Source organism: Fusarium tjaetaba (assembly GCF_013396195.1).
Source record: "Fusarium tjaetaba strain NRRL 66243 chromosome Unknown NRRL66243_c0000041, whole genome shotgun sequence".
NCBI lineage: Eukaryota > Fungi > Ascomycota > Sordariomycetes > Hypocreales > Nectriaceae > Fusarium > Fusarium tjaetaba.
The window spans coordinates 154,374-177,139 of record NW_023501237.1 but is presented as its reverse complement, the minus strand read 5'-3'; the positions used below and the strand labels follow the sequence as shown (position 1 = coordinate 177,139).

Sequence of the window (22,766 nt, the reverse complement as noted above, 5' to 3'; positions counted from 1 at the left end):
GCATGTGCTCAAGATACATATAATGCAGTCGAGATGAAAAGAATCAGAAGCTCTGAGCCTCTGTCTTCTTCCTCGGGTAAGGCTCAACATGTCCCTCCCCAGCATGTTGTCCATGCTCAATGACCTCATCGCGGTGAACCTCGAGAGGAGCCATGACCACCTGAGGGGCATAGAAAGTATCACTAAGATGGAGCTTCTCAGGAGGGACGAAGACGTCGAACCATCGCGGGACGATGAAGCCAGCGGCAACAATGCACATAACGCCACAAGCGGACGCGAAGGCGAAAATGTGCAGCGGGTCGTTTCGCTTGGTGTAGAACAACGGGAAGGCGAAAGAAACAATGATTGCCAAGATTGGGGCTGAGATGTATCGTAGGACGAAGCCCCAGAAGACTGGGATGTTCCATCGCTTTCCACCTGCAACGACGATGTTGAGATCCCGGCGAAGCTGATTGAACTAGAAGCGTGCGTATTAGTAGAAGTTCTGCCAAGTACTAAAGTGCGACATACAGAGTAGAATGAGAACCACCACATCTTGGACAATACATTGTTCTTGCCAAAGAATCCAGGAGGTCTAGAGTCGGGGGACTTGGAAAGAATGATGGCGAGAATGTTAGATGCAATGAAAATGCCGAATCCAACGCCTGCACCGGCAGCAGGGCTCACGGCGTGGCCGATTGCTACACCAAGCACCATAGACAAGACGTAACCGATGTTGTAAACTAGGTACCCAGTCCATCCAATCTGTCCAACGACATCCTTATAGCGATAGAGGGTCGTAGCACCTACACACTCGCACCAGACCACAAATATGAGTGAGAGATTGTTGATCCAGGTGTCGACAGCGTCGAGAAGGTAGAAGCCGAATTTGGTACAATAGATAAGGGAGAGGAGGAAGGAAAGGAGAATGATGACAGTGGTGATCAGTACTCTCGAGAACTTGCGACCCAGTCCACAATCGCAGATGAGCGTGACAAGAGATTCGCTGAGAGCAAAAGCCGAGCTGAGGCCAAGAACAGCCAGCGTGAGGAAAAACAGAACAGCCCAGACGTTGGCACCCGGCATTTCTGCCAATGCAAGAGGGTAAGTCAAGAAGCCAACGGTAAAAGTACTGAGCGAGATGGACGAGTCGTCGGGCGAGTAGCCCAAGAAACCAATCACACCAAAAACGGCAAAGCCACCAACAACTTCGTAAAGAGAGTTGCAGAGTGCGATGATGAGAGTGTCCTGCACGGCGTTTGCATGCTTGCTGTTATAGGAAGCATAGGATGTAAAATATCCAAAGCCCACGCCAATGGAGAAAAAGATCTGTCCGCAGGCCGCTTGCCAAATACCGCCACTGCCGAGCTTCTCACCATTCCACTCACCAAAATAATACTTGATGCCAGTCGAGGCATCCGGGAGAGAAACTGATCGGCCAAGGATGATGATGATCATGATGACGGGCAGGCCCATGGTGAAGTAGACAACCCTGCCGGTTGTCCCAACGCCTTTGAACATGCACAGCCATACGAGTACCCACATAAAGGCGACCCAACCGACAGTCTCGCCAACGAAGCCGGTGCCGGGATACTCGACATATCCAGAACCCTCGGGAACAATGGGGTCATCATTGGCGATAACACCCTGCATGTAGAATTCCTGTCCGCGACCGGTCCAGGGAAGAGGGCTCTCGAAGGAGCATCGAAAATAATGCATGATCCAAGCCAAGATAGGGACGTAGTAAGTAGCAACGATAAATCCGTTCATGATGACGGCCAAGCCGACACCCTTGGTATGCTTGTTGATCCCATTGAAGGCTACAACGACACTGCCGCGGTAGGCTTGGCCGATGCAGATCTCGAGGCACAGAACTGGGATTCCGAGGAAGAAGAGGGCGATGAGATACGGAATGAACCATTGAAGACCATTGTTGGCGAAGACGACGGAGGGATAGCGGAGAAGATTGCCGAGGCCAACAGCACCGCCCTGAAAGTCATGTTAGCGACTGAAAAATGAATTGAATTAAAGAGTGAGATATGACGTACCATGGCAGCGAGCACAAAGGCTGCGCGCGAGGGCCATTTGTCACGGCCATCGTCTTCCTTATCTGCGCTGGGCGCGATAAAGTCGACCACTCTTTTGAAGTTGAACCCCATAGTCAACTAGCAGATTCTCTGGCGACGCAATAAAGAATATCAAATTTTAAGACTGGCTGGAAGTCGTACACCTTGTCGCAGATCACAAGAAAGAGCGCGACGAGTGTGACATGAAGAAAAGTGCCAAGGGGGCAAGGGCATGTTGGCATTTTTATAACTACCCTACCATAACGCAGCGAGCATTTCTTGGCAAGTCGTCACCTGTTTTCTCGGCCTGGATCATCGGTTGCTTGGCGAAGCAGAGGATGCACCTATCCGCAAGCCGTGGTATCTCTTGGCGCGTACCAGCAAGTGATGGGGTATCATTGTATGACAGCATGGACGACTTGGCAGAGAGCTAAGCCTTCTCCTTTTTCTGAGACGGACGGTGGGAGGACTCCACCTCCAAGTTTGCCCACTTTACCCCATACCCACTGGAAGTTTAGGAAGTTTTAGTGGAAAGGGAGCTGGGGAGTAGGGAGGAGACTTGGTCTTATGTGCGGGGAAGCGGACGCTCCCATATGTGCGACTGGGATAGCCACTAACTTGGACGGCGTTTCAATGAACGATTTGCAGTATGAACAAGATAGTTCGATAATAGAAGCTGCCTTCTATCTGATGTCTTGGTTCTCTCCATTGCTATCAAGTTGTTTTTCCCAGTATACAATTTTAGCACACGTTTATCCAGAGTTTATATGCCGCAGCCATGATAGATAGCCATCGGGGAAACGGACTCACCTTGTGCTTGGCACTACCCCACAGAGCCTGAAAATGCGGCAACGTCTGGATAAGCATATCTTTCCGTCTGGCCACTGGCCCACTCCCTACAGGAGCTTCCTTTTCTGGAAGGTCATTTAAATTGCATGGGGCCTCTGTTGTTTGTTGTCAAAGCCTCGATACCAATGATTGTTTATACAGTTCTCTTGTGACACGTCCTCGGCTTGTTGTCTTCCCAGAGTGCTATAATGTAAGCTGCCCTTTCATGCTACGTACGTTAACGGTATTGTTCACTTGAAGTCTCAACGGTTGATGCGCACTGCAGAGCCGCACTTGCTTGAATGGGCGGCACGAGGACTAATTATTCTGGTCTGTGACGCCAATCCCTGGCCGGATAGATAGAGGACTTCAAAGGCTCGACTGTTGAGATATAGGGTGATCAAGGCGAATTTCAAACAGAACTTACGACTTTCACATGCGCCAAATGTGAGTTTCGATATTTAAATAATCCCTCAATAGGACGTGTTCCTTTCTTCAAACATTTTACGTAAAACGAGTATCTCCTTGTTGATGAGCTGACGTTGGGCAATTTCGACATTCCTGATTCTCATCGTCGCTTACCATTCTAGCAAGGTAGTATTCACTCGCCACTCCAGATTCTGAGACGGGGGAGGCTCTGTGCCATAAAACCACGATATTTTCATCTGTTGAGTGGTTTAAACCATGCCACAGTCACATCATCAGTGTCAACCATGGTCGCGCATGGCGGAACCGATCCGGCAGCTGGCCTCGAGAAAAGTCCAGGTTGCCAAATGCTATAAATCGCCATTATCCTTTTCATGACTTGTGAAAAAGGAAGAAACTACTGATATCGCAAGACGAGATCTCAAAGATGTCGAGGCCGAAAAACCTTTGATCAAGACAAGATTACTGAAACGTGCTGCAATGCCGCCAAATACCTTTGCGACAGTTGTGAACCAGCGATAAGCCGACACTTGCCGTTTCCACTTCTTCATGTGTAAAGGTTGCCATTTTCGTTTCTTGTACACGCTAGACTCCCCTGGTCATGCTATTGAATGGCTTGGCTGAAAGTGATGTCTAATAACGTGGGGTAATGGCGACTGGAATTTGGGGAACCATGCTCGTCTGACCAGAGCTAAGAAATCAGCTGGCTTGGTGCTTGGCAGCTACTTGAACATCTCATGTAAAAAGAATATATACAACTTATTAAAAGGTTTTCCTCAGCAGGTCTACAACTTTTCTGATGTTATCATATATGTTAAAGATACTGAGCTCTTATGTCTATAAAGACCCGAAAAGCCGATGCTTAAGTGCATCTCATATCATTTCCCATGCTAGGGAAGTCTTTTGTTGTTGTTACCAACGTAGTTGCGCAACGTCCACCCCAGCACACCGAGCACACGCTTAAGTCGACTTTCAGAGTCATAAGAAGCCGGATCTGCAGCATCTAGTGCCTCCTTGGCAGTGTCCGGAAGTATGATAATTTTCTGGTTGACGTATCTCTTCACCTGTTTCGCGATCTGGCCAGTGACTGTAACCTCCCTGTCCCACCCATTAGCCAACAAAGCACCCCAAGGCCCAAGGTCAAGGCAAGTGCCGTATCCAGGCTGACAGTAGGGAAGTGTTGGCTCGCCCAGGAGGTCTGCTGCTGCGTTGTGTCCTGAGAAACGACCGAGGACGACGACGTGTTGGCATGAGGGCATGGTGACATTGCCTTTTGTATCAGTGGCAGCATGGGCAGCGCCACCGGTGGCAAAGACGTAAGGACAGCCAGGAACACGGAGATCTTGGTCGACGCAAAGTCGGGAGAGCGTATCCTTCTGCCCAGGAATTTGCTGTGTCAGGGACGTTGCTCGCACACCGGCGGTCCAGATAACAGTCATCGCTTCAATCCGCCCTCCAGACCAAAGATTAACTCCACTCAAGTCAACTGAATTAACAGAAGCACCGAGCTTGAGCTCAACACCGAGACTTTCCAGAGCTTTCATGATAGTAGGACGCGGCCCTCCTCCAAGTTCAGGTCCAACGACTGAAGCACTTTCCACGAGAACAATTCGGGGTTTCTCAATGTGCTTGAGCATATTTGGTAGCTCTGCCGCAATTTCAATGCCTGTGAAGCCACTGCCGCAGATAACCACAGTGTTGCGGGCTTTGCTGTCGGGAAGGGATTCCAGATTCTTGATATGAGACTCAAGCTTGGTTGCAGCTGCGATTGAATCGATGTCAAAGGCATACTCCTCGAGACCAGCGACACTTTTGGGTCGGATAACTGTGCTCCCAGCCGCAAGGACGAGCCGGTCGTAAGTAATATCAGATTCGTGGCCAGATGGGGATTTGACATGCACTGTCTGAGAGTTTGTGTCGATGGTTTCGGCGATGCCCTGGAGGATCTCGATACCGGCAGATGTAAAAAGAGGTCCGAGGGGTTGTTTCATCATTGAGGGGTTGGGTTCGTATAGGCGAGGACGGAGGATTAGCGCTTGTTCGGGGGCGATGACGAGAACCTGAATGTCTTGCTCTTTGTTCTTGAGGTTGATGAGACGTTGGGCCGAGAGGGCGCTCCAAACTCCAGCGAAACCAGCACCCACAATTACAATTCTGCTTGACATATTGAATATGTATCTGATGTAATGAGATATAAGGTTAAGAAGTGCGAATTATTAGTAAACTTATGAAGAAATGGTGGTCTGAGTCTGAGTTGTAAGGATGATTGTGTTAATATCCTCACAAATGGAAACCGTTCTGGCCTTTTTATACTTACCGTAACTATATCAATCGTAAAGAATAATCCCCTTCGAGTTGCCGCTCAGTACTCTGGCCTTTTCTCCTGAACGTCACCCATCGGCTTTCAGGATTACGAATACCCGGCCTCTGAAACGGTTACCCGAATACCCGAATGCTCCTCCACCTGACCAACACACGGACGTGCAGTTAAGACACAGGAATTCTTCTTTTTAACCATCTCAATCAGCTGGAGAACCGCTGGAGGGAAAATGTGTTATTCTATTAAATTCTAAGACATACTGTCCCCAGCTGCATCAATATCACCCAATGCATTTTGCGACAGCACCCAGGAGCATAGATTCAAAACAAAGTGAGTTGACTACATGTATCTCTTCTGCCCTTCCCATGATCATTGAAAACGACTTTCTCTTTGTCGCGAGCTTCTTCGATAGCGGCGGAAAGCATTTCCACCTCGTTGACGCATGAAATGGAACGCAAGACGATTTTCGTCTGGCCTGGGCAGCCCCAGCAGTGGAAATTGATTATTAAAGTTCTCGGATCAAGTTCTCACAGTATATGTCTCGCTGAGGCGTCATAAGCTTTAAGTATCAATCGAGTTCTCACAGTCATGTTAGCATTAACACTGATATTTCCTGGATTATATCCTAGACAAAACGCGCCACCTTCTAGTTCAACTCCAGGGTCGCATTGAGTAGGGGTGTCTTCAGTGTCTTGAGGGCAAAAGCATACATACTGTTGATCAGATACAAAACTTTGGGGATTGTTTAATCTGCAAAGACATATGTGGTCAGCATCTAATACGCAAACCGAAAGTTAGAAAATTTACAAGTCACCAGAGGTGACTATATCGAGAGAAGCTTGAATGTAAAAAATGTGCACTTTGTTCTTTTATCGGCTTAGACTAGTTCTTATAAGGCATAATAATGTATCATTACAATATCCTCAAGTATTCAAGTAAAGATTTGCCAGGTCTTACATTCTGAACCTCTCTATCAATTGGCTTGATGGACTTTAATAAGCTCCGTCCTTCCAATCCTTTCATAGACCATCCTTTTCCATCTGGGCTCGGAAGCTCTGTATTAAATTCTCTCCCGCCATCTCATCTCCAGCGGGTGTGGTCAAAGTGATCCTGTTGGGGCTGATCATAATTTCAACTCCTTTTCCCTTCCACTGTGAGAAAAGGTTCTCGAGCTTTTCCTGGTTGCTAGTAGTGGTACCAATTCGTGTGAAAACACGCGTTTCCGGCTGCTTAGGCATTGTAAGGATATTTTAGGTTATGTTATTGTCTGGTATTTAGACTTGGCAAATTCGCGAAATTCAGTGCTACTGAAATCAATGTTTGAGTTGCAATAGTTCAGTTGATGCTCTTGGGTAGTAACGCAAGCTTTATATTCCTAGGTCCAGGGACCTGTTCTGTGAATATTAACTCATTTTTTGGTCACAGGTAGTGATTATGGGCGAGCTGTAGTTCTATCACTGTGAACCTGTAGCTCTTGTCTGATCCGGGACATGAATCAGTCAGTGTACACCAAGTGAATGAATGGCATCTGGATTGGTTAGTGACGCAGTAGACGTCTTGTATGATTGAGCAAATACAGGACATCTTGATCAACAGCCACTATTCATGTCTCCATGTCAGTGACTGAATGATTACTGAAATACCCGATTGCCACTAAATCCGGCTGAATACACGCGCGCATGCTTGGATCAGCTCTAACAGTATCCAATAGACTGATGCAGAGCTCCTTATGTACCTCATGGAGCGTTATCCTTGCTCAGGGAGCTAGCCCGATCAGGGCTACCCTTACTTTTAACAGAATCCTCTGTGATCGTATTTGTGCCTGTGAAATTGAACTCTTTATGTTGGCTTCGCTCTTCCTAGACTTATTTGACTTTTCATCCCAACTAGTAATCCAATTTACAATCTGAAGAAAGACAACTGGAGATGAAACAGTATACGTGCAAAGTCACCACATCTCGTTTGATAGCACGAAAAGAAATTTCAAGAGACTGAAGCTGTTATCGTTCTCGAGTAAGAGGGACTAATGAAATGTATGCAACGATAATTAAATCGACAAATCTGCTGTCTCCATTGCAACTCGAGAGAACAGCCTTTGCAGGCTCGTCTACAGCACCTCTCATTCCGTGTTGTCAACACAGGTAGACGCCACCATCCGCATAATCCGCCAGTCTGTGCCAATCTCCTTCTCATCGCAAATCTTCTTCATCCTTTCGTGATGCGTAGCCCAATCGTATCCTGCTGCGAACACATACAGTGTAAGCCATTCCTCGAATTCGGTGTACACGATGTCAGTGACCTCCGAGCTGTACGCTCGCAAGACGTCGTCGAACTTTGGCTCTTGGATGGAACTGTCTGGCTTGCGTGTGAAGTGGAAAGCCATGCGACTTTCGCCTGGTTCTGGGACTCGAACCGTGATGAGTTTTAACATGCTGATGAAATCCATTGTGGAGTGTGATGGAGGACTGGGTTTGTTTGAGTTGAGTTGAGTGTGTTGGAGATGGATTGAATGAGTTGCTGATCTGGAAGGAAGAGCACTGAGCGAGGGTTTATATGCAGCTTTGACACAGCGAAATTGAGGCTGATGTCTGATTCAATCACACTTGCGATGTGAATGCATCTCATTCACATACGGAGATCGATAGTGACACAGGGCGTGTTCCTCAGTGATTGTATCGGCTCGTGGTAAGCACTAACCATTCACGTCGATCCGTCGGAGAGATTCAATGAGGTAATAGGTTGGTTCAGTTCCGTGATTGACTCACGAGCGATGAGATTTGACAGCGACTCATCGTCAACTCTACATTTAACCACTGCACTTGCGACAGCACTGACTTTCCAACCATTCTTGACATCGAAACACTGCGCTCAGTGAACGCATTCACGATGCATGATATCCCGGAGTTTGAACTTGATCGCATTGGTGAGTACGATGCCCGTTCTGATGTATGATTCACGTCTTGACTGACATTCGGTAGCTCGTAGCTATGGGGTAAGAAGTCATGGAATAAAGGAAAATATCATGAGAACTGGCACTTCACTTGTGTAGCCCAGAGCGAAGATTGCATTGCATGTTACACTGTCCCTCGGCTTCAACCAAACATTCTGACAATATGCAGGATCAGCACCACATGCCCTCTCGCTGAACAACCTTCGACATCTTTCCTCCACCAAGCTCAGTCCGATCGAAACCGACATCCCACTTTCATATGCTCCATCCCTCGGATCAGTTGAGCTTCTCAAACGCCTTGCAGAGATCTATTCCACCGAAACCGCACCACTGACAGAAGACAATGTGATCATCACTCCTGGATCAATCATGGCCAATTATCTAGTGCTGAGCACGACATGCAACAAAAGCGACCATGTCATCTGCCAATTCCCAAACTACGGACCTCTGTATCTCTTGCCTAAGTATTTCGGCGCTGAGTTGGAATTTTGGGTTGCGAAAGAAGAAAGATCATGGAATCCTGACATTGAGGAGCTCAAAGCACTTATTCGGCCGAACACGAAAGCCATTATCCTAACGTGAGTCACGCTCGGAGATCTCGTGAGGATTACTAACAGCGTTGAGAAATCCTTGCAACCCGACAGGAGCGGTTCTCTCTGGAGAGATACTAGAGCAGATCCGAGATTTGTCCAAGAAGCACAACATCACAATCTTTGGCGATGAAGTCTTTCGTCCTCTCTTCCACAACGACACTCCAACCCCACCATCCGTTATCTCCCTGGGATACGATAACACCATCTCCACTGGATCTGTCTCCAAGGCCTACGCACTCCCGGGTATTCGCAACGGCTGGATTATCTCACCAAACAAAGACATCCTACAGCGTATAATTGCAGCTCGAGACTAGACGACCCTCAACGTTTCACGCATCGACGACGCCATCGCTTTATTTGCGTTATCTCCCGATGTCCTGCCCAAGATCGTGGCACAGATATTAGAAACTCAAGGTAAAGACATTGAGCAATATGAACAGTTTGTCAAGAGAAACTCGAACCGATGTCGATGGGTTCGACCGCGGGGTGGAGGAACGGCGTTTATTCACTTTTCGGGGCCAGATGGAAAGTCAATCAATGAAGTTGCATTTGCAGAGAAGTTAATTGAAGATTTTGGTGTCGCAGTTATTCCAGCCAGTGCTGGCTTTAGTGAGGAGGGAGTTGCTGATTACAAGGGCTATCTCCGTCTGAGCTTAGGACAACCAGTGGACGTAGTCGCTGAAGGAATCAGAATCATTGAATTGGCTATGCAAAGCATCTGAAAACTGTATGATCTAAACAAATGGCAGAATAACATGGCTTGCGTGTTCCCCTCCAACATGAACCTCATGTTTCCCATGATTATCCAAATGCTCCAAACTTCCAAAATTATTCACACCAATATTCCTCCCACAAACAACAGCTCTAAGCGACTCACCAGCCTCGTACTCAATACCCATGGCCCAAATACCTATATCAAGCCTCACAACATCCCCTGGCGTAATCTTTTCCACTTTCTCATGAGGATGGAACGGCCAGTGCGGATGCATACTCTTGCTCTCGTCGATCTCGCGATGCGATGCTCGGAGTACACCCATTGGACCGCGATACACAACAACTTCGATCTTTTCTTTGGGGGTCATTTCTTCAAAGGATTGTTTGGGGATGCCCTTCCATGGGATGTTGAGGTTCATCATGACTTCACCGTTGGTGTCGAGTTTCTCGAGGGTGACGTAGACGTCCATGTCGTCGTAGTCGGGACAGGACACGTAGAGAACGGCTTTGGGGAGACCGACTAATCTTGTTGTTTTGTCGAAGCGATATGTGAAACTGACCTGATCATCGGTTTCAGAGTTGTAGCTAACTGCCGATGTCTCGCCTGGCTGATCAAGAGAAAGCTTGCTGTCTTGTGTAAAGTACAGCTTCTTGTAGTCTGTTCTCGGAATGGGAAAGTTCTCCTCGACAATGTTCTCGTATGACTGAGGTTCCTTCTTCCCAAATCGCAGAACAGCCGTGCGCACCTTTGGTACCTTGTTCCAACCGTTGTTCTTGCCCTTGAGGAAGTAGTCGAAGAAATCAAGCAACTCAGTCCTCGCCTGCTCGTTGCCCCAAATGTCATACCACTCTTGCCAAGGGTGGAAGCGAAGCCACTTGTGCGGTGTATCAACTTCGAGCCAGCCTCGAATAGCGCCCATGCCGTGCATTGTGTTAGTCCATGTGCCGGTGATGTAAGTGGGGATGTTGATCTTCTTCATATCGGGGCGCTTGTCGTTCCACCACTCATTCGCAAGGGGATGTTGTTTGAACATTTCTCGGAAGCTCTCGATCCCGCTGTGGCCTTGCATCATGTACTTGACGATGAGCTTATCGAATAAGTCACCGGCATAAATACCGCCACGGGCAAATTGTTCGCGATACAGATCGCCGCAGCCTTCCCATGGAGCAATGGCTTTGAGACTGGGTGGGTTCAGCGCTGCGATGAACCACTGGACAATAGCGAGGTGAGAATTTCCCGCTAGTCCCACAGAGCCATTGCACCAAGGCAGTTTGGCGATGCTCTCAATGGTGTCGTATCCGTCCTCGGCTTCTTGAGTTCCCATGATGACCAAGATTCCCTCACTATCACCTGAACCGCGAGAATCAATGTTGACAACAGCGTAACCGCGAGGAACCCAATCGGCAGGATCAGGCGCCTCAAACTTTTCAAGTCCAGAAAGTGTTTGTGCCGGAATGCCCAGATTCCACGGAACCATGAGTTCTAGCGACAAAATGCCATTGAACTTCTTTCCGAAAGGTGACCAGCAGATAATAGCAGGAACAGGCTCATCCGTGTTCGGCGGCCGATACACATCAGCGTATAGCGTAACGCCATCTCGCATTTTGAACGCAACATCATGTTCTACGAGAACAGGTGAAGGTAATGGTCTTGCCTGAGGACTGTCGTGTTTCCAACCTGCTGGGAGGACTTCTGAGTGAGGGTTGAATCCGACATAACCGCCATGACCGACTTTAGGGGTGCCAATGGGGTCAATTGGGACTGTGAAGGGGAGGTTTGTGAGAGGCATGATGTTTGCAATGACAAGGGTTTGATTGGGGATTTTGACACTTCAATTTCACAAGCGTTTGCGAACCTATTCATAGTCGATACTGAGAAGCTAGAGTGGATTCCGAAGTAGCGAACCGGGCTGTGGACTTGTCGGCCCCACTGCAAATGGTACGGCTCGGAATCGGAGTCTGAACATTAGCGCGGGGCGGAATGAGGATTGCCGTGTTACCGAGCCGAAGCGATGCTTGCACTTCGGAATCAATTGGACAACTCTGGTGGCAAGCAAACGTGCTTATTGAAGAGAAGAATAAGAAGAGCTGATTCAACTTGCTCAAACTAAATCATCAAACAGCTTACAGCACAAAGACAATATCTGAGATTCATAACTGTAGTGACATTGCATCTCATTGAGTCAAATCAACATTTAACTTTTATTCTTTCGCTCTTCTTTCCGTAAAAATGGTCGCCAACACTGAGCCAGCTGGTTACCAAGCCACCTCCGCTTTCAAGTTCACCGAACCCACTTTCAACAAGCCCGTCCAAGCCAAGCCCTCAGGCCCAAACAAGCTCTTCGCCAACCCAGGAACTGTCTTTGGCGACTGGCGCGATGATCTCTACCGAGATGGTTTCGCCGTCATCAAGGGAGCTATTCCTCTCGACAGAGCTGAGAAATACGGTGATGAGATGCTCACATACCTAGAGACCTTGTAAGTCCCCAAAAACAAACACCAAAAACAAACAACTAATAAGTTCTTAGCAACGGCGGCATGGGCTTTAAGCGCGATGACCCCAGCACCATCAAAACCGAGACTCTCCCCGTCATAACCGAAAAGGGCATGATCACAGGCTACGGCGTCGCCCACGAATCCTTCGCCTGGGCCATCCGCCAAGAACCCGGCGTCATCGAGGCCTTTGAGCGCGTCTACGACACACAAGACCTCATCGTCTCCTTCGACGCCGTCAACACATCCTTCCCCAACCGCAAAGACGTCAAGGTCAACAAGCCCTGGCCGCACCAGGACCAAGACCCCGAGAACCCCGGTTTTCGCTGTCTCCAAGGCCTAGTCAACATCTTCCCTAATGGTGATAAAGACGGTGGTTTGATCGTTTGCAAAGGCGCGCATCTTCTTAGTGAAGAGTTCCACAAGGATTTTAAGGATGAGCCGAATAAGATCTGGGCTTGGACTCATGAGTGGTACGGTTTCACAGCGGAGGGCATGGAGTGGTTGAAGAACAAGGGCTGTGAATGGGAAAAGGTCAATGCGGGACCTGGAGATCTTATTGTTTGGGATTCGCGCACTCCTCATTACAATGTTAGTCCTGAGGGTACGCAGCCTAGGTTCTGCACTTATACGTGCTACATGCCTGCTGCGGATGCTACGCAGGAGGATCTGAAGAGGAAGAAGGCTGCGTTTGAGAATCTGCAGGGGACGACGCACTGGCCTAATGCTATGCATGTTGGAGGAATTCCTGTCTTGAGGAATGGAGAGCCTTGTCCTTATAACACCAACAAGCCCAGGAAGGCGCCTGAGCTGACGAACCGAGGATTTCTGTTGACTGGCATTCCGTATATTAGTGCGTAATCAAGTCAGTTTTAATTAGATTTATTGCTTTGATGTTCTACTATGTTCTAATGATTTCCCCATAACTAAGAACTAAACTGATGTACTTATCCCAATATCTTATGTAGCCAGGCAAACTGGTACCTGTTCCACTCTTGGCCTGCTCCAACTTGGACGTGATATCCAGCTGTTCCATTAAAGAATTTGTAAGTTGCCCTATCGCCAAGTGCATCCCTAACAACCTCCGGCTGGCCAGCGAAGAACCCCTCAAACTCAGAATCGACGACAAGCACGGGTACGTTAATCTTGCTAACCACGTCCTTAAGAGTGTACTGCTTAAGCGACTGGAGCCACAGATACGGAGAGTGCTGTTTGAAGCACCATAATCCGTGTTCTAGACCCCAGCGCACCGTTGTAGGCACCTGTGGGCTATCGAAGAGCGACGAGGCAGCCTCGTCAAATTCCTTTTGCTTGCCCGCAGCGAAAACTTCCTTCATGTCTGGGCTCAGCTGACTGGAGAAGCCCTCGTAGACATCCCACACGCCGCCATTGAGAATGAGAGCTTTGATTCGGGGTTCAAACGCAGCGGCACGAGCAGCTAGATACCCGCCCATTGAAATGCCAACGAGGACGAGTCTGTCTTCATCGACGAAGCAGCCTTTGCGATTCAGCAACTCGTCAATCACTGGGGTGAGCACCTTTTCCCAATTGGGGATGAAACCAATGTCATCATTGCGGCGAACGGTCGGCTGCCCTGGCCCTTCGTAGGTGATGACATTCCACCCACGGGCCAAGGCTGGTACGACGAACGAATGGTAGGAATCTTCCTGGCTAGCATCGTATCCGTTGCCGATAACCAAGGTCGGCCGTTTGACCGCATCGGTTGCAGGGTTTGTGTACCAGATTGCTTCGATAGTGTAGTTGTCAGTCGGGATCTGGATACGTTCGCCAGGAGCAGGCAGTGCAGCAAGCGCCTTGTCAAACGCAGCGCGCTGTTCGAGCCAGAAGCTATTGATTCGTGGGTCCGTCCAGTTCGCATGGTTGTAGAAGTCGGCCTGACGGTAGTAGCTTGATGCAGCGAACCAGGCTTCCTGGACGTTCAATGTATCGTACGCATTTCCGGGGTCTTCGGCTTGAGTTTTGGTGTATTCGGCCAATGTTTGGAAGGTCTCAAGCCAGCTGGTGAAGTTGCCGGGCTTGATGTGTTTCGCTGCGGCCAAGACGTCGTTGACGTCGCCGGCCCCGAATATGGTGTTTCCGAGGGTGAAGAGCAGTTCGAAATGGAAGCTTTCATCTTTGCTCAAGAGGATTATGGGATCTTCTGGCTCTTTTGGAGAGGAAGATGGTGCAGAGACACGGGGAATAATAGAGCTTGAGGCTATCGTTGCTCCTAGGAGAATAGCACTGAAGAGGGAAGTTGACTTCATTTTGAAAGGGACTCAGAAGGTAGGGTATAGTAGAGAAAGATGGGTAAAGTTGCCAATGACCACGTTGATATTCTCGGCGATGCTCTGTCTTTTATCTTGATTTGCTTGCTCTCGCAATCGGTTCCTGCGGGATCAACCCATAACCAACTTAGACCTACACAATTCATCAGCCATGCATCGAGCCTGTTTGCGATTGGTGTTTTTCTAGTGCTTACAGCGGTGACTAGGACGCATAAGGCAATTCCTTTGCGATTGGTCGCCTTGCAATCCTTCGCCCCTCTCTAATTCTAGCTCAGCCACCCTTACGCCTTTCCCGTCGCAAAGACTATGACGAGCCTTGGACTCAAACTTGGAAATCTATGATTCGTTCGAAACGCTGTTTAATTTCCGCATGACGGTATTTTCAAATCAGTCCCTGGATGCGACGAATCGCAGACCAGACCGGTCGCGTGGCAACTGGAAGCTACATACCTCGGTCCTCTTGATCATTGCGCAGTACAGATGGTCAACCATGGCCCCTCCAAGGGCTGCTTGACATGTCGGAAACGACGAGTCAAATGCGACGGGGACAGGCCAAGCTGTCGCGAATGTCTCCGGCTGCGACGGGTTTGTGGAGGTTATGAATCAAAGAAAAAGACAAGCGGGATTCGGTTCAAGGACCAGGCCACAGGTGCAAAGCTCCTACAGTCTACATCACGCTTCAAAAGCCCTCAGCAGTCGATGGCGCCAGGATGGGCAATGCAGACTGTCATACCAGCATCGATCTCCCCCAGCGACGAATCATTCGCAGTCTCTTTCTTCCTCACCTCAATCGCAGGCTTAGGACGCAGTTTCAACTCGACCCAGGGTTTCCTGGAACCTCTTTTCCCAGCCGTAGCCAAAGAGCATCCCGATTCTGTCCTCTCAACCGTTGTGACCGCCGTCGCAACGAAGCTCTGGAGCTTATGGAAATCCCCAACAAACACCTATCGAACGCCTCATCCTCCTTTTACCAGAGCGTTGAGTCGCTTACAAGAAGCTCTCAACGATCCTATCGAACGAGTAAAGGACAGTACTGTACTCAGTGCTATCTTGATGCATTTCTACGAGAGCATCGCTGCTCGATCGACGCATCAGCATACCATGCGCGCACACCAGGACGGAGCTCGTGCATTGCTCGATCATGGGACTGGGAGTGTCACGGACTCAGAGTGCCGCTCATACTTGAGGGGCTACCTGCGACACTGCGATGTGTCGAACTATATGGAATTGCAACTAGACGACACCTCGAGCCTGGATGTTTGGTTCGATACAGGCTGGGACTATTCTATGCCAGCGAGCCCGAATGCAGTCTTGGACCTGATAGGTCTCTCGATTGCTGATTTGCAAAAGAGATTGTCTACCTTTATGTGCGGCCTGGCTAAGAATAACCTGGATGGTCTTACCCTTGCGACTTGGTGGCAGGACGCTTCGTCCGTTAACGCACAACTCTTGGATTGGGTTCACTTAGTACCGGCTTCATGGCAGCCTTATAAAAAAGCCCAACAAGACACCTTTTCCTACTTTGGGCACTGCGATATATACCCAACCGTCCAGATTGCCACCATCTGGAATGTATGGCGCGTTTGCCAGCTCATGGTCTTGCGGATGCAGTTCTATCTACTCACTAAGGCGCCCTCCGAGGCGCTGCAGCAAACCATCTTGATTGCTACCAAGGACAACAGTTTCCCAGATCCTAATCACGGCAGGGAGTTAGTAGACTCCATCTGCCGGTCCATGCCGTTTTACCTGGGCAACCGCCAAAATCATGGAGGTTTGCACGACTTGGATGACCCAACGATCATATTCCCCAACTACCATGACCAAGACTTGGATGAAGGTGTACGTACCCAGTATCTCCGAGGGGACCAGGCAATGAGTCTCTTTGATTACAAGCGACATATACTGATTCAAGGGCCTTCGCACGCACTGCTTCACTTGAATAGCCTTATCAAAGTGCTGTCAAAGGAGGGAGGAAAGTATATCTGTCGTGAGCTGCACAAGGACAAAATCGCCTGGATACAGGAACAGTTCCTCCGGGTCTGTAAACTTACTGACCCAGTCAGTCGGTTTAAATACTAGTTATATATCACTGTATAAGCTACCGTAATTAGTTCTCATTAGCCTATATGTCACTCTAACGTTCTTACATCTCGAAGTTCATTTACTTAGAGTAAAATAGGTTGCTCTGCGTACCATAGCCATTTTACTGTAATTACTTACCTGGTAATTTGCCTTCTTCAGGTACATTCTGCCTAACACGTGGGGACATGCAGCGTAACGTGCTGTTTCGTGATTGGCCCTAGTGCTGGAAAGCTTGAAAACCCTTTACATTGCTTTCAGTTGTATTTCTTATTAAGTACTCATTAGACGAGATGGTACGGAACTGAACCAAGCTTGCACAAACAAAAACAAAGCAGCAGAGTCAAGGGAAAGAATTTGCCCAAAACACAAACTCAATCATTTCCCCAGAGAGGGTTATTTCAACGACATGCAAATTAGGGAGCCTAGGGATGTCATTTGGGGCCAATGATCCTAAAGCAGCCCGCATGTTGGCCAGAGCAATCTCACTGCATTCAGTACATTGCCATTGGCTGCCACCAGCTTCGTATCTCCAAATCACCAGTTAGCCTCACAGCCTGGCAGTATGCCTTATCAGTGAAATTACAAAACTTGCGTCATTTCTCATAGACTTATAAATTTGATGATTCCTGGTGCATTTACTGCAAGCCCCTAGCAGGACTCGTCTTTATCTTCCTTCTATTTTCAATTTCGCAGACTAAGCCATTTGACAAGACCGTATAGTGAGAAGATGCTAAGGAACTGTATCTGAATCATGGCGTAAGTTGAACGCTCAATCTGCCAAGCCTGTTTTAATCAAGTATAGATCCTCAGAAGCGTATACCTCTGGTGTCACCCAAGAGAGTGGCGACCTGCGATCTGCCCCGGGATCGCCTCTTTATGACAGCCTTAAATTATCTGGCCAACAGATCAGGCTTCTGACAATCAAATCGACCATGCCAGAGATATCGTGTGAAATGGATGTCACAGATCTTCATGATCAACTACCATTCAATGCACTGTCCTACGTCTGGGGCGATCCTGGAATTACCGAGGATATTTTTATAAACGGACACAAACACCCAGTAACAACGTCTTTGGCCTCGGCTTTGAGATGCGTCCCGCAGCACCTCAGTCAATCGAAACACGCGGCCGGCCAGAAATTATGGGTGGATGCCATCTGCATTAATCAAGCTGATGATGCTGAGAAGAGCCGCCAAGTTGCCAAGATGGGAGAAATCTACTCACAAAGCGGTCTTGTTCTCTGTTGGCTGGGACCTCTGAGTGATTCGATAGGTACTGCCATCGATGTTATACAAATCACAGCTTTTGAGCGGTATTTCCGGTATGGGAATGGGGAAGATTGCAACAATCACCAAAGATTGAGAGACTGTATTGCACAGTTACATGACAGCTTGGAAAGGTTCAAGGAAGTTAAGGATACGAAGCAACTTTCAGTCGCTGATACGACATTCGCAACCCCCAGGCAAGTTGGGTATATCGAGATTTATGAGCTCGCGAACGCACTTGAACACGCGACTACAGTCACTGGACGGGTGCTGCAAAGCCCATATGGTTCGGAACTCGAGTTTTGCAAAAATGACCTGATAATCCTATGTCGGGAAGTCAGAGATTGGCAGGATCGGCTTCAAAGACAGGCCAGCAAGCTCGATGCCAATGTGATCAAAGGCTCCCACCCCGTGGGTTTTCTATCAAAATTGGTGTCTTCCAGGATTCACAAGTTCCAAAAGATAGTGGAAGACTTAGTCTTCCAAGTGATTGGCGATGAGATTTACGGTCATTTATTATGGCTTAAGGAGTATCCTTCGCTCTGCGTAGTGGAGGAAATAGTAGGGCAATGTCATCGGGGTCCCGCTCAACCACTTTTTGACCTTCCGTACTGGAGCCGCATATGGATACGACAAGAAATCATTCTCGCCAAACAAGCAGTTTTTATTTGTGGACCCCGATCATTTTCACTTCAGACGTTGGAATACTTTTCAGCCTGGTTGGGATGGATCTTGAGTCCATCGAATTCTCGTTTGTGCCAGAAAGAAAAGCTTTTCAAGTTGATATTGGCATACAAACAAAATTGTAAGCTTCTACACCACATCTTCGAAGGCCGTCGAGACCAAGGACTTCCTGTTGGCAATTGGTTGGGCCAAAGTCATTTCAAGACCAATATTTGGTGCCACTTATCAGAGGCTCGTGCGACCAACCCCAAGGATTATTATTACGGCTTCCTTGGTATTACAAAACTCAAAATTGTCCCGGATTATAGTCCAAGAAAATCTCTCGGACTTGTCAGCAGGGATTTCTTGAGCGAATATCTCAAAGTTTACCGTGACCAATCATCATCAGATGATTCCCTGGGAGGGCCCCTAGGCCTTCTAAGGTTTGCAGGAGTTGGTTATGGCTGGGAAGCTGACACTGACATGCCATCATGGGGTCCAAACTTCCCTGGAGAGGCTCAATCAAGCCCATCTTCCAGGGGTAGTGCAGATGCAGTGGCTTTTCCAGGCAACAGGGCTTTTCCAGACAACAGGCATATTGACAATATTTTTGAAAAGGAACTCCACGAAAGAATAACCGGTCCCGACATGGAGGTCACGTTGTATATTCTGGATCGCATCGAAATGATAGGTCCCAGAGTCTCTGACTACGGAAGACCCGAGCTTCTCCATTCAGAAGGCTTGCCAATAACCTGGGCCTTGGACTTTGCTCTACGCCATGAGAGCTACACGTCAGGTGGCCACCCATTAGCTGCTTTGCGTCATCTTCTCGAACCATACGCTGCTTCTAAGGGTAAAGAGACCGATTTCCCTATTGAAAACGGCCTGGAATTTCTGAAGTTTTTGGGTCGTTTCAATCGTCCATTCCAGAAGGGAAAGCAGTGCTCTAGAGCTATGTTGGCCCGTTTTTGTTACGTGAGAAATTTTCTTGCACAAGTCCCCGTAAGTGTTTCTTCTCTCACTTTGTGCCCTCGCCTAATCGTCAAGGATCCCGATGACGACGAAGACGAGGACCAATACATGAAGGAATATCGCTACATCCAACTTCTCTGCGCGAAGTGTAGGCCGTATAACCATACTATAGCAGAGACGAAGAAAGGCTATATTGGGAGGCTTCCCCCGAGGATACAGGAGGGTGATTTGGTTTGTCTCCTCAACGGCCTCAACCAACCAGCCGTTCTGAGGAAAGTTGGTAAGCGTTATCGGTTTGTCGGGACCTGTTTTATCGCAGGGTTAACAGAAGTCAAACCAATTAAATCATTAATTGATTTCTATAGCCTGAAGGCCAAGAGGGTGACTTTAAGGTAATCCAGGCTGAGGTGGAAGTTATGAAGTATAGATTACGTTTCGTGGATGGAAAGATATTGTCAGATGTTGATACTGTTTACTTTGTTCCTCTATTTGACTCAACGAGCTGCGGTGTTTCCTAGCTACTCTTCAATTTCAAAAGCAATTGTATGAGGCATTGTTTTAAACACTTAACCAGAATATGACTAATCGAGAAGCAGATCATTGGGTACTGGGTAGTAGCGGCGAAGGGAATCGCTCTCCTCCAGATGACCTCTTGGACTATGGACCAAGTGGCAGTTATGCCCTAGGGGTTAGTGAAGACGCAACTGGAATGCGCCTGGTAATGTCCGGGTCGCAATGGGAAGCTGTCGAGGTCCCGGATGACGACACGAATGACGCGAATTTCTGGTATATCAAGCCCATCCCACCAGGATCAGACAGGTACTCTCTACAGTTCCAGCGTCGATACCAGGAATACAGTAAATTTTTGATTGCCAATACGGTTCAGTTGAGTGGAGACATTGAGATGAGCGGGGACATTTGATCCAGATAGCACAGCGTTTCGATGGCAGATCTCTGGTTGGGTTGACCCTCGACCCTCCATCTGCTTGAGGCAGAGGAAAACCGACGTCATCGGGCATGTATGTCTCATATTATACTACCAGCCAAGGAGCTCAGCGCCAATCAAAGCTAATCAAGTCGAATCACTACATATTTCAATGCAAACAGCAAATCAGGTTGCTTATATAGTCGCTTGCTTGCGTTATATTGATATCTAGCCGTCCTGTGATTGCTTGAAGGCGCGCCACATGTCGTAAGTGGGTAACACAACATCAATAGTTTATGCTCTTGCGTATAGGGTCAGCCAAGGGGTCCCGGGCAAACTGAAAGCCCAGTACCTAGTATTTAATCTGTGCACTGGAACAATTTCTGGAACCATTCTTCACTTATTTACATGTTTATCCCAAATCTTGAATATCTTGCTGGAACTATTGAAGAACGAGCGAACCGAGCCTATACCAGAAAGGAAAAATTCTCGCCGACACCCCAGAACGATGGACAACTTAAGTATCTTCACAGCCATTGCGCTTTGCGCTGCCCTACTCTGGTGGGTGAGATCGACACTGACGTCTCCATTGCGACAATATCCTGGTCCCTTTCTTGCTAGTGAGTGCTAAAGGTCAAAGATGACAGACAAGTGGTAACAGTGATTTGCCGCTAGAGTGGACCAACCTTTGGCGTCTATATCAAGTCCGGTCTCAGAAATACCAATGGACAATCCAAGAGCTTCACAAGAAATACGGCCCAGTTGTCAGAATAGGTCCCAACTTACTCGACCTAGACTACCCCGAATTGATCAAGACCATCTATGGCACTGATAATAAATGGCTCAAGGTAAGTCCTGGAAGCAAGTGTAGAGCGCATAATTAATGCCTCTTTTAGACAGAGTTTTACCTCAACAACAGTACCATAGTTGATGGCAAGATCAACCATAACGTATTTAGTACCACAAGCCCGGCGGAACACACACAGATGAAGAAGCCGATGGCCAAGTATTATTCCTCGAGCAATGTTCTGACCTTGGAGTCGAAGATGAACCAGGTAATCGACGAGCTCTGCAAACAAATCGACGACCGGTTTATAGAAGACACTAAGAGCTTCGATCTGGCCGAATGGCTTGGCTTATGTGAGTAACCCATGTCGCCCAAACCTTTACTGCCCGCTCACTGAGTTAGATACCTGGGACATAATCGGCTTCTTGACTTTCAGCCGGACCTTCGGATACATGGCCAATGGCCACGACTTTGATGAGACCATCATAGCATCTGCATTATCAGTAGAATACTTCGCCCAGATCGGCCAGATTCCCTTAATGGACCGGTTTCTTAAAAAGAATCCCATCGTGCGTATTGGACCTCCAGATATGAGCCACGTCACTCATTTCGCGATCACGCAGCTTCAGCGCCGACTCGAGCAACGGGAACAAGGCAAATACCTAGAAGAGCCAGACTTTCTAGATTACTTCATTGGTGGCATGAAGAGTAACCCGGATTCTATTGATGCAAAGCTCGTGCTGAACTTCCTGCTTGGCAACATCCTGGCTGGAGCTGACACGACTTCTATTGCACTACGTGCCATCTTTGACTTCTTGTTGCGAAACCCGCATGCCATGGCCAGACTGAAAAGCGACATTCTAGCAGAGAGCTTTGATGATGATGCGGTTGCGCCATATAGTACAGCTCGATCCCTGCCTTATCTCGACGCTGTGATCCGAGAGTCGTTGAGGATGCATCCCTCTGTTGCCATGCCCCTCGAGCGCTACGTCCCAGATACGGGGTTGACTCTTCCTGATGGTAGCTTCGTGCCTCCAGGGGTTTCTGTGGGCTTGAATCCATACATCATCGGTCGCAATGAGGACGTTTGGGGTGAAGACGCCAATGAGTTCCGTCCTGAGAGATGGCTTAAGTTGAAGGATGAGAGTGAAGAAGAGTACCAGCGGCGTTTGCGAAAGATGAATGCAGCTGATCTTACTTTCGGCGGAGGTTCTCGCATTTGCATTGGGAGACACATTGCGCTCATCCAAATCTACAAGGGTGTAGCGACACTGGTGTCGCGGTACGAGATTCAACTTGCAGATCCAAATATCAAGATGAGAATTATTTCAGGGTGGTTTCCGCGTCAGACAGGATTATTTGTCAAAATGCACAAAAGATCGGAAATGGAGAACCTTTGAACAGTAAGAGAACAA

General features: G+C 48.2%; 9 protein-coding genes across 9 annotated transcripts; 4 read left to right on the top strand and 5 right to left on the bottom strand.

Moving 5' to 3' along the window:
- Positions 1 to 43: 43 nt before the first annotated feature.
- Positions 44 to 2,138, bottom strand: FTJAE_2291 (sodium chloride dependent neurotransmitter transporter; the record flags this gene model as incomplete). The annotated part of the gene is made up of 3 exons (XM_037348470.1): positions 44 to 457; positions 511 to 1,968; positions 2,028 to 2,138. The coding sequence occupies 3 exons, from the start codon at positions 2,136 to 2,138 to the stop codon at positions 44 to 46; spliced, it is 1,983 nt and encodes a 660-aa protein (XP_037210543.1).
- Positions 2,139 to 4,189: 2,051 nt separating this feature from the next.
- On the bottom strand, positions 4,190 to 5,464 carry FTJAE_2290 (pyridine nucleotide-disulfide oxidoreductase family; the record flags this gene model as incomplete). Its single annotated transcript, XM_037348469.1, has 1 exon — positions 4,190 to 5,464. The coding sequence occupies one exon, from the start codon at positions 5,462 to 5,464 to the stop codon at positions 4,190 to 4,192; it is 1,275 nt and encodes a 424-aa protein (XP_037210542.1).
- Positions 5,465 to 7,738: 2,274 nt separating this feature from the next.
- FTJAE_2289 (uncharacterized protein) lies at positions 7,739 to 8,065 on the bottom strand (the record flags this gene model as incomplete). Its single annotated transcript, XM_037348467.1, has 1 exon — positions 7,739 to 8,065. The coding sequence occupies one exon, from the start codon at positions 8,063 to 8,065 to the stop codon at positions 7,739 to 7,741; it is 327 nt and encodes a 108-aa protein (XP_037210541.1).
- A 440-nt stretch (positions 8,066 to 8,505) lies between these two features.
- FTJAE_2288 (transaminase type I) lies at positions 8,506 to 9,476 on the top strand (the record flags this gene model as incomplete). Its single annotated transcript, XM_037348466.1, has 3 exons — positions 8,506 to 8,542; positions 8,739 to 9,147; positions 9,194 to 9,476. The coding sequence occupies 3 exons, from the start codon at positions 8,506 to 8,508 to the stop codon at positions 9,474 to 9,476; spliced, it is 729 nt and encodes a 242-aa protein (XP_037210540.1).
- A 420-nt stretch (positions 9,477 to 9,896) lies between these two features.
- Positions 9,897 to 11,666, bottom strand: FTJAE_2287 (cocaine esterase; the record flags this gene model as incomplete). Its single annotated transcript, XM_037348465.1, has 1 exon — positions 9,897 to 11,666. One exon carries the CDS (start codon positions 11,664 to 11,666, stop codon positions 9,897 to 9,899), a length of 1,770 nt encoding a protein of 589 aa, XP_037210539.1.
- Positions 11,667 to 12,106: 440 nt separating this feature from the next.
- Positions 12,107 to 13,230, top strand: FTJAE_2286 (phytanoyl dioxygenase; the record flags this gene model as incomplete). Its single annotated transcript, XM_037348464.1, has 2 exons — positions 12,107 to 12,354; positions 12,405 to 13,230. The coding sequence occupies 2 exons, from the start codon at positions 12,107 to 12,109 to the stop codon at positions 13,228 to 13,230; spliced, it is 1,074 nt and encodes a 357-aa protein (XP_037210538.1).
- An 86-nt stretch (positions 13,231 to 13,316) lies between these two features.
- FTJAE_2285 (hydrolase or acyltransferase (alpha beta hydrolase superfamily)) lies at positions 13,317 to 14,636 on the bottom strand (the record flags this gene model as incomplete). Its single annotated transcript, XM_037348463.1, has 1 exon — positions 13,317 to 14,636. One exon carries the CDS (start codon positions 14,634 to 14,636, stop codon positions 13,317 to 13,319), a length of 1,320 nt encoding a protein of 439 aa, XP_037210537.1.
- A 501-nt stretch (positions 14,637 to 15,137) lies between these two features.
- Positions 15,138 to 16,736, top strand: FTJAE_2284 (uncharacterized protein; the record flags this gene model as incomplete). The annotated part of the gene is made up of 1 exon (XM_037348462.1): positions 15,138 to 16,736. The coding sequence occupies one exon, from the start codon at positions 15,138 to 15,140 to the stop codon at positions 16,734 to 16,736; it is 1,599 nt and encodes a 532-aa protein (XP_037210536.1).
- Positions 16,737 to 17,490: 754 nt separating this feature from the next.
- FTJAE_2283 (cytochrome P450 monooxygenase) lies at positions 17,491 to 22,751 on the top strand (the record flags this gene model as incomplete). The annotated part of the gene is made up of 9 exons (XM_037348461.1): positions 17,491 to 17,495; positions 17,542 to 18,060; positions 18,130 to 19,919; positions 20,236 to 20,496; positions 20,567 to 20,658; positions 21,016 to 21,184; positions 21,360 to 21,412; positions 21,461 to 21,704; positions 21,754 to 22,751. 9 exons carry the CDS (start codon positions 17,491 to 17,493, stop codon positions 22,749 to 22,751), a joined length of 4,131 nt encoding a protein of 1,376 aa, XP_037210535.1.
- Positions 22,752 to 22,766: the final 15 nt, after the last annotated feature.